Source organism: Brassica napus, chromosome A6 (genome assembly GCF_020379485.1).
Source record: "Brassica napus cultivar Da-Ae chromosome A6, Da-Ae, whole genome shotgun sequence".
Taxonomy (NCBI): domain Eukaryota; kingdom Viridiplantae; phylum Streptophyta; class Magnoliopsida; order Brassicales; family Brassicaceae; genus Brassica; species Brassica napus.
In genome coordinates, this window is record NC_063439.1 from 27410337 (window position 1) to 27420323 (window position 9987).

At 33.1% G+C, this 9987-nt stretch overlaps 2 protein-coding genes across 3 annotated transcripts; both read left to right on the forward strand.

Moving 5' to 3' along the window:
- Window positions 1–35: 35 nt before the first annotated feature.
- On the forward strand, window positions 36–4711 carry LOC106401938 (potassium channel KAT1-like). Of its 2 annotated transcripts, none has more exons than XM_013842555.3 (10): window positions 36–993; window positions 1082–1297; window positions 1383–1538; window positions 1630–1687; window positions 1946–2263; window positions 3008–3247; window positions 3335–3433; window positions 3523–3741; window positions 3829–4279; window positions 4363–4711. In XM_013842555.3, the coding sequence occupies exons 1-10, from the start codon at window positions 815–817 to the stop codon at window positions 4491–4493; spliced, it is 2067 nt and encodes a 688-aa protein (XP_013698009.2). In that variant the 5' UTR covers window positions 36–814; the 3' UTR covers window positions 4494–4711. The 2 variants fall into 2 exon arrangements, with proteins under 2 accessions (XP_013698009.2, XP_013698010.2); XM_013842556.3 differs by having other exon boundaries at window positions 47–956.
- A 3570-nt stretch (window positions 4712–8281) lies between these two features.
- Window positions 8282–9740, forward strand: BNAA06G36100D. Its single transcript, XM_013839117.3, has one exon. It carries the CDS (start codon window positions 8548–8550, stop codon window positions 8980–8982), a length of 435 nt encoding a protein of 144 aa, XP_013694571.1. The 5' UTR covers window positions 8282–8547; the 3' UTR covers window positions 8983–9740.
- The last annotated feature ends 247 nt before the right edge of the window (window positions 9741–9987 follow it).

A 9987-nucleotide genomic window follows, 5' to 3' on the forward strand; every position in this document is an offset into this window, starting at 1 on the left:
TATGTATGAACGATTGTCGTAGTCCGTAGGCTAATGATTAGTTTTGAGGATGAGGAAAAAAGAGAAGATATACTTCAAAGAACAGTAGAAGAAGAGAAAATAATTTTGTTATTCTGAAAGAAAAACTATATACTCTGGCCCCTTCAATATTCTGTCAAAATGCCATTTTCTTTCTTTAATTTCCTTGCTTGGTCCCATATCTTGATTCTCAAAATGAACACACCATCATTTTTCATGGCCATTTGGTCCTTCAATTAACACACACCAAACACCAAAACATACCTTCTTTCTCTGTGTGTGTGGTATGTCTATATATCACTCCCACTATCAAATGCTGAGAAGGTGTATTTCACACAAGAGTCATAACTCTCATCAACTAGAAATTTCCCAAAACCATATTGCGTCTACTCTTCTTCTTCTTTATGTTGGATATCGAATCTGTTTCCGTTCAAAAGAAACAAACCATGAGCATTATTTCTTCCACAAAAACCCAATGTTTACCACTTAAATTCTGTCTCATCTCATAAGCTTTTTCTGTTTCACACACCATTCGGTTCCGTTTTTTCGGCTTCTTGCTCACCATTGTTGCTTCTTGCATTTAAACCCTTTTGGACCATTCCTCTGAAAAAGAGAAGATAAGCAATTGGGTCAGAGCAAGTTGCTATAAAAGGTCCTAGCAGAAACTTTCCCGTGTTATTCATCACAAGCTTCATTACTATTTATAAACTACCACCTTGCCAAGAAAAAAAAAGCCTTCACCTGCAAGAAACAGCCTTTCACATAGCATTTTTTTCTTATAAGAAAAAAAAACAAGATGCCAATCTCTTGTACCAGAAACTTCTTTGAAAGATTTTGCGTTGAAGATTACAATATTGACAACATTAAACAGAGTAGTTTCCTCTCCGCCGATCTTTTGCCATCTCTTGGAGCTAGAATCAACCACTCAACTAAGCTCCGTAAACATATAATCTCTCCTTTCAATTCAAAATATAGGCAACTTTCTACTCTCTACTCTTTTTAATGTAAATCTTGACTAACCAAGATTATGTTCTATTTTTTTTAATCCTCTGTTTCATTACAGATCATGGGAGATGTGGCTTGTCCTTCTAGTTATTTACTCAGCTTGGATATGTCCCTTTCAATTTGCCTTCATCACCTACAAAAAAGACGCGATTTTCATCATCGACAACATTGTTAATGGCTTTTTCGCCATTGATATTGTCCTCACCTTCTTTGTTGCCTATCTTGATAGCCACTCCTATCTTCTAGTGGACGATCCCAAGAAAATAGCAATAAGGTGACAAATTAACTTAGCTTGAAAAACCTTTTTTTATAAGTGAATCAGATTCTTGAAAAAAATCTTGAATATGTAACGTTTTCAGATACCTTTCTACTTGGTTCGCTTTCGATGTGTGTTCCACTGCACCGTTTCAGCCACTGAGCCTACTTTTCAACTACAACGGCAGCGAATTAGGCTTCAGAATTCTCAGCATGCTCAGGTTATGGCGGCTCAGACGAGTTAGCTCGCTGTTCGCAAGGTTTATTTCAATGTTTAAAGACCATATTCTTCTTAGGGTTTGATCAAGAAAGTGTTTTCTCAACTTTTCTAACTCTCCAACTTCACTTCAGGCTTGAGAAAGATATACGTTTCAACTACTTCTGGATACGATGCACAAAACTCATTTCCGTAAGTCAAATATATATATTTTTTCCAAAGACTAAGAAGTTTTGGGTTCAAAAGCCGTACACACAAATCATATTAAATTAGTTGTTATTTTAGAGAGCAAAAAAAATTCTTCCAACAAAACTTAAATAATGCTATTCTTTAAACATTTAATAGGTGATCCAAGAGTTTTAGTCTTCAAAAAGAAAGTATTTCATTTGTAATAATAGTACTTGCTCTTAAAAATATCGATCTCAGGTCACTTTTCTTTTTGACTGACAGGTCACTTTGTTCGCTGTACATTGTGCTGGATGTTTCAACTACCTGATCGCAGATAGATATCCTGAACCAAGAAAGACATGGATTGGAGCTGTGTATCCAGATTTCAAGGAAGCAAGTCTCTGGAATAGATATGTGACTGCTCTTTACTGGTCTATTACGACGTTAACTACCACTGGATATGGAGATTTGCATCCTGAGAATCCAAGAGAAATGCTCTTTGACATCTTCTTCATGATGTTCAACCTCGGCTTGACGGCTTACCTTATTGGAAATATGACCAACCTCGTCGTTCACTGGACTAGCCGAACCAGAAGCTTTGTAAGTCTGATCCTTTGATTTTTATTTAGGCATGTTCATTTCAGAACAAAAAAAGTTGGGTATAGCGAATATGAATAGGGTAATCAGTGCATTAAAATTACTATTTGAGATATAAAAACTTTAAAACTTAGTTAATTTTTTATTTTGTTTTTTGAAAATATAAATCCAAACAAGTTATTCGAGTAACCAAATAATCTACATTGAAAATAGACCATTTAAATTATTTTGACCCTAACAGATCATTTTTATTAAGTTCATTTATTCTCTTACACACTTTTATATTTTTTTCATCAAAAATAGAAATGGATTTTGAGAGAGCGTATATTTTTAAAGTGAAGGAATTATATATATAAATAGAAAAATAATATTTTACAAAAATAGAATAGAGAAAAATAGCATTTTCTGTAAATGGATGAAGAAATAGCATTTTTATTTAAGGAAATACACGGGAGCAAAATCACCACCATTTAAAAGAAAAAAATTTGTGAAGAAAAACATAAAAATTGATTGTAGATGGTGGTATTACATGACAATCTTAGGTAGTATGTCTCTTGTAAATTGGTAGTGGTAGGGTTGGGTAACGTGATCCGAAATGCACATGCATATGTTGATTCTCCCTCAAATTAAATGTTCAACCTACTGAAAGTTAGATACACGGTGAAATATTTGACTGAACTATAATCATCTTCAATATGAATTAGTTTAGTTCAAACTAGACAAATACTCGTTCTTTTTGTTCAACAGAGAGATACGGTGAGAGCTGCTTCAGAGTTTGCTTCAAGAAACCAACTCCCACATGACATACAAGACCAGATGCTCTCACACATTTGCTTAAAATTCAAAACAGAGGGCCTGAAACAACAAGAAACCTTGAACAATTTGCCAAAAGCAATCCGGTCTAGCATTGCAAACTATCTCTTCCTCCCCATTGTTCAAAACATTTACCTTTTTCAAGGAGTTTCTCGTGATTTTCTCTTTCAATTGGTAAAATTATATTCTCTAACTTTTCATTTAAATTTAATATCAATGTAAACCTAAGAGGTTTCATGAAGTTACCTTTTTATGTTTAAGGTTTCAGATATAGATGCCGAGTATTTCCCACCTAAAGAAGACATAATTCTACAGAACGAAGCGCCTACCGATCTTTACATTTTGGTCTCTGGAGCAGTGGTATGCAAATTATATTCGATTTATAAATTAAAATGTAAAGAAATGGAATTAAAAAAAGTACCTTCTAACATTGTGTTTTATTGTTACAGGACTTTGCATCTTATGTTGATGGTCATGATCAAATTCAAGGGAAAGCAGTTATTGGAGATACGTTTGGAGAGATTGGAGTTTTATGCTATAGACCACAACCTTTTACGGTAAGAACAACAGAGTTATCTCAAATACTACGCATAAGCAGAACATCGCTGATGAGCGCGATGCATGCTCATGCTGAAGATGGACGAGTTATAATGAACAATCTCTTCATGGTACGTGAGCTAAAACCAGATTCTTGAAATTTATGTATATATTTTTAAAATAATAAACAAACCCATTTTTTCTTACAAAACTTGCAGAAACTTAGAGGACAACAATCAATAGGAATAGACGCTACAAATAATGATCAAGAAAACAGAGATTTCCAACGAATGGGATGGGAAGAGTGGATGGATTCAAGAATAGATTGCAAGGGTTCAGATGTTTCAAACTCGACTTCCGAAAATGGAGAAAAGGCTCTGATGGATGCAATTCACAAGGGAGATATGGAAATGGTTAAGAAGCTACTTAAACGAGGGATTAACATAGAGGAACCAAAGGCGCGAACAGAAGCAAAAGGAGGAAACTCAAATAGCGAAACCAAACAAAGAAGTAACGAGTCAGATCAATGTTGTAGCTCCAGCATCCAAGCTAAAGTAAAAGATAAGAGAGTTACTATTCACATGTTGTCTCAAGAGAAGGATCCACAGCGCCATAACGGGAAGTTGATACTCTTACCTACATCCATAGAAGAGCTTCTAGGTCTAGCAGGTAGGCTCTGAAAATAATCAAAATGAAGGAAAAAAAACTCTCGTGAAAAAAGTTTCTAACCAATAAAATATGGAATTGTGTAGGTGAAAAGTTTGGAGGATGCAGTTTCACAAAGATCACCAATGCAGAGAATGCTGATATTGATGATTTATGTGTCATTCGGGACGGTGATCATTTGTTTTTTCATCAAATTGAGTTTGAAGGTAGACATTGAAACTTGTCTTCCTTCATTAGAGCACTGTATATTTGCGGCAATATAATTTTACCCTGTTTCATAGAACAATTCGATTATCATAAGCATAGTCTCAAAGTCAAAACTGATATTGATTGACACTAAAATATGTGTAACATCTATTTTTTGAAAAAAAAATAGTTATGTAAAACAAGATAGGTAATGCGTGAATAAATTTCGTACATAAATTATTATTGTTTGTTGTTCTTCTTTTCTGAAACAACTGTACATTAGTTTTGGAAAATGAATTTAAGAACAGCAAAGAATAACCTTCTTTAATCTAAGCTTGATCCGCTCATCCACGCATGTTTATTTTTATCTTTTTATAAATTAATATTTATTAAGCGATAATATATATTTTTAAATTTTAATTTACCCATTTTAAATAATTTTAATATGACATTTATGTACATAATATTTTTATAGTTTATACTGAGTAATTTTATTTTATCTTGTAAACTGTCAAATGTATCATTCACTTTTTTATAATATGACCCGTACGTCCGCGTAAATGTATTTTTTATTTTTTGATCAAAATTTTCTGATAATGTGTATAATAAAATTTTTTTTATATACTATTTGAAAGATGGTGCACTCTTCAACATTTATCTACTGAATTCACATTCGGCTATTATTTATATTAAAATATAAATAAAATATTAGATTTATATATTAATTTATATTTTAGTTATATATTATATAAATGTTCTTTTTATGTGACTTTTAATTTTTAGCTATTAATAATAAATAATGAAAAATATAACTATATAGCTTAAAAAAATATTATATTCTAAATTAATAAATTGATACCTAAATCGATTTAGGTGGTGTTGTTTTGTCATGTTTATTAATTAATTATTTGTAATAAAAAATTAATATATATTTTGTCAACTTAACATTAATATATCGAAATCGATTTTTTATGGTTTAAGGTCATTTCCGTGATAAATATATCAATATTTTTTCATGTTTATTAATTTTTTAGTTTAAGTTTATGTTTTAACATTAATTAGTTTGAAAATCAATCTAAGTATATCTATGGTTGTTTAATTTGAAAAGAAATAATACATGCTAAAATTTAGGATTATGTAGTTTCTCAGTAGCATTAAATTGTAATTAAATAGTTGTTTTAGTTTAAGATCAATTTAGAAAATTATTTATTAAATAAAGAAAAGACAAAAAATACTTAAAGGTTGGCTTATTAATTATTTTAGTGGTATTTCCTTGTAAATAAATTATAAGTTTTAGGGTTAGTTTTTATTTATAATTATACTTTAATAACATAGATAGAATATAAATGTTTAAAAGTAACTACGCTCTCACTAAATGATTATCTTAGTGATAAATTGTGATCACGAGGGATATCATGGGTTCTCACAATATACTAGATGCGAATCCTTCTTGATCATAACACACCAGCAATAATATATAGCCACTAAAATTTAAATCGTTAAAATATGTATAGACATTCGGTCCTAAAATTTGATTTAAAGTATGTGTTGATCATTTAGTTGTTTGTATTGAGAAACCCAAAGAGGTTACGGACTTAAGGTGTGCTTCCCTTCCGATTCATGTTAACAATTGAAACCAATCAAGCCATCTACACGACATCTTCTTCAAGCTTAGCTAAGACGATTGCATAGGGTGCAAGTCTAGTCGATGTTCACCTCTTTTCACTAGAGCGTATTGAATGCAAGTCATTATTGGGCCTAAAATGCGATAGTCTTCAAAACATGCTATTAAATTGTCGGGATACATCTGATTCGAGTAATCTACAACTGCTATAGGCCACCAACAAAAATTAGAACCTTTGAAAAATCTAAAAAATCAATAGTTATGTTACAAATCAGTTTGTCTTATTAGATTTTGGTAACTGACCTTCACCGACCGCATGCCCGCATTTTGGCGTACAATTTTGTAAAAGGAAACAACATTTTTTTTTGCTAAATTGTAAATGTCATTCATGAAAATGAAATGAAGGTTTGGTTACAATGTGAATTGAAACCAGAATCTGCTATAAAGCAATTCTGTTTCTAAAGACTGCAAAAAAGTTTTAAAAAAGTCTTTAGAAAACATAAAAATTAGTCCAAGACATTGATGAACTTGGAGCTAATAGAAGATAAGATCAATCAACTACATTACTTCCCACACTAAACACTTCTCGATCCGTAGTGGAACTAGCAAATCAAGAGAATAGCTCATACCAGTAGCTCAAACCCTCACCCGAAAGTGGCTCCCAACGGCTTCGACGGAGGCGGCAGACAACGGCTCCGGTACACCAAAGGAGGAGGACGTCAAGTAACCAGACACGAGCTATCTCGACGGAAGGCAAACAGAGAATCCCCAACAAAGCCCCGATAAAATAAAGAACATAATCAGGTCAAACGCAGGCGGTCTTTGGCTCCTCATCCGGCCACGCGACACAAACAGACGATGGCGACATCAAGAGATTCAAAGAAGATTCGTCGGAGTTTAGAAAAGGGATTGAAGCACAAGAGGAGACATGAGTCACCTCAATAAGCAGGCGCAGCTACAGGACTCGAGGGCTCTGTTTCTCAGCGGTAGACATGGCGCGTTGGGTCGTCCTCAAAACCCTAATCACCAAAGTCCAAAAGTGAGGAGACGAGCCACCAAATAGCTGCTGCTGAACACCATGGTAGTCATCGATTGAACTAGAACAGAGGTCCTCCGAGCAATGGGCCTAGACACCGCCGTTTCTCCTAGACGGAGAGGAGAAGCTCACTGAGACCTTGATACAAGCTGAAACCCAGAGACACACATGTACAAGCCATAGATCAGAGAGGTAGGAGAGGCAGCGACCCACCACCATCCTCACCGGTGGAGGCAAGATCAGATCTGACCCAGATCTGCTCTGTATGACAGGGAGAAGCTGAAACGAAAGCTCCTTAGGCTCACCAGCAAGCCCCCACCTCGTCAGTGCTCCAGAGAGACAAACACACACATGTGTCTCTGATTAGATCCGATGAAACTCGGAAATCCAGAGAACTGAGCAAGAAGGAAAGGGTAGAGAAGGAGAAGCTAAGGGAAAGGCCGGTGGAACAGCGACAAACGGTGGGGGGTGACCGGAGGTAGAGGAACCCCCAGTCACAGGAGGAGAAGAGGCTTGGCGGATCTAGGGTTAAGGCGGCTGCGGGGGAGAGACCAGAGGGAGAATCGCTTCTCTCTCCTCTCTCTAGGCTCAAAAGGAAACAACATTGCAAAACGAAAAGTCTATTATTGAAACTCCTCGTATAATATAACCGTCTTAATTTAGTAAGAATAATTATTCGACGTGATCAGAAATTAACAAAAAAAATGATATATTACACACACGAACACAAAGTGCCACATACGCAGTAAGCGAGCATGTAGATTAACCTACGGTACGCATCTGATTTTCTCTTATTCCTATTGTCCCGTCGCTTTCTTGCTTTGTTCCATTCGTCTTCTAAAGTTGTCTTCTAAAGTTCGACTGGTAAAGATTGTAGTTGTTTTCTATCCAAAACAAGAAGAAGATTTTTTTGCTATTTAAATTGTCATTATTAACTTTTAACCGTAAATATTTTGTTTGTTACTTAAGACTGTAATTGTTATTTTAAATATAAATAATAATAATAATAAAAACTGTATAAACTATGAATATTATTTTAAATGCTTTATTAAAACATAACATTACATAAATAACAAAGATATGAAAAAGAAGAAAAAGATATTTCAATAAAAGAATAGAAAATAGAAACTTATTGTTTTGAAAGTCACATTTATTAAGATTTAGAAAATAATTAAAAAGAGGAGGAAACAATAAGAAAAAATGGCTCTTACAAATTTAGAATGATAACGGTTTTTAAAAATCTGGTTGGTAAAAAAAACAGTCGTCTAATCCGATAAGGCTTGACAGCACTAATGCATATCGGGGCGCAAATTCCGTAACTTCATCCAGAAATATTCTCTACCTATAAAAACCATTAAACAATCTTTCAAGTCACATATCACAAATCACAAATCACAAATCACAAAACTCATAGAATCAAATCCAATGGCGTCTCAAGAAACCATTACCAACCAAAGAGAAGGAGCTGAGATCGTTAATGGCGCATCAATGTGCAAGCAAAAAGCAAACGAGATGTTATCGTCCATGAATCTACCAAAAGGACTTCTCCCTCTAGACAACATGACAGAGATCGGTTACAACAAATCAACCGGTTATATATGGATCAAGATGAACAACAATGTTCAGCACCAGTTTAAAGCTATCGGCAAAAACGTATCGTATGATGCGGAGGTCACTGCGTTCGTTGAGAACCGTAGAATGCGTGGTCTCACAGGAATCAAGAGCAAAGAGCTTTTCATTTGGGTTACGATCACTGAGATTTATATTGATGATCAAGATACCACGAAAATCACCTTTGCTGGTCGCTCGGGTTTGTCACGTTCTTTTCCCGTCTCTGCGTTTGAGGAAGAGGAGAAGTGATATATGTCTATGGTCTGAAAACTTTGCTTCATAAACTATATATAGCTATGTATTGTTTCCCTTCTTTTATTCCATAAATATGTAATATGTATTATTTATCTGCATCTTTCCGATCAGAAATACTTAAAACTATAATTTTATAGAAACTTGTTTATCAATATAATTATTATTTTCTATTTTGAAAATTTAATTCATTAATTTTCCATAATTTAATTAAGTGTGTCCTTTGGTGTTTAAAAAAAGGAAAATTCCTTTAAAATATTTCAACTAAATTTTGTTAAGCTTTTTAATGCCCAAACTTTTTTGCTATCCAATTTAATACCTCAACTAATTATTTGGCCATTTTAATACCCAAACTTTTAAAACTGTGTTCATTTTAATACCCAGACTTTTTTTATTTTAATCAATAATATCAATAAGTTTCAAACGAAATTTTAAAACCTTTAAAATTCACAAAAAATCTTAAAAAATCTAGTTTTATTTGAAGTCTTATAAGTAAAAGTAACTAAATTGTGGATAATGTTAAATTGTATAAAAAAATTTAAGTTTTAAATGTCAAATTTGTTTTTTTTTTGGAAATAGTGAGATTTAAAAGATTTTTTCTTAGATTTTAGAGGTTTTTTAAATTTTGTATGAAACTTATTAATATTTTTAATTAAAATAAAAATATTGGGTATTAAAACGAACACAGTTTTAAAAACGTATGTATTAAAATGAGCAAAATAATTAGTTGAGTTATTAAAGTAGGAATGAAAAATTTTGGGTATTAAAAAGTTTAACAAAATTTAGTTGAGATACTTTTATAGGATTTTCCTTTAAAATAATAATATGTGCCTTTTTAGTTTTGGAATTATTTGTGAGAATCATGTCTATCATGGTCATGGTCATGGTCATGGATAGAAGCACTAGAATTGTTTTAAAAAAACAGGATAGAAGCATTAGAAACTCGTGCTTTCAGCTTTGTAAGAAAAAAACAATAATTTGGTTTTATTATCTTAGTTGGTT

Excerpts from the sequence above, each read along its gene's own strand:
- BNAA06G36100D (XM_013839117.3), top strand. The coding sequence starts at position 8,548 with ATGGCGTCTCAAGAAACCATTACCAACCAAAGAGAAGGAGCTGAGATC.
- LOC106401938 (XM_013842555.3), top strand. The coding sequence starts at position 815 with ATGCCAATCTCTTGTACCAGAAACTTCTTTGAAAGATTTTGCGTTGAA. Across the intron at positions 3,248-3,334 it reads GTGATTTTCTCTTTCAATTG|GTTTCAGATATAGATGCCGA; the intron begins GTAAAATTATAT and ends TTTATGTTTAAG. Across the intron at positions 3,742-3,828 it reads TAATGAACAATCTCTTCATG|AAACTTAGAGGACAACAATC; the intron begins GTACGTGAGCTA and ends CAAAACTTGCAG.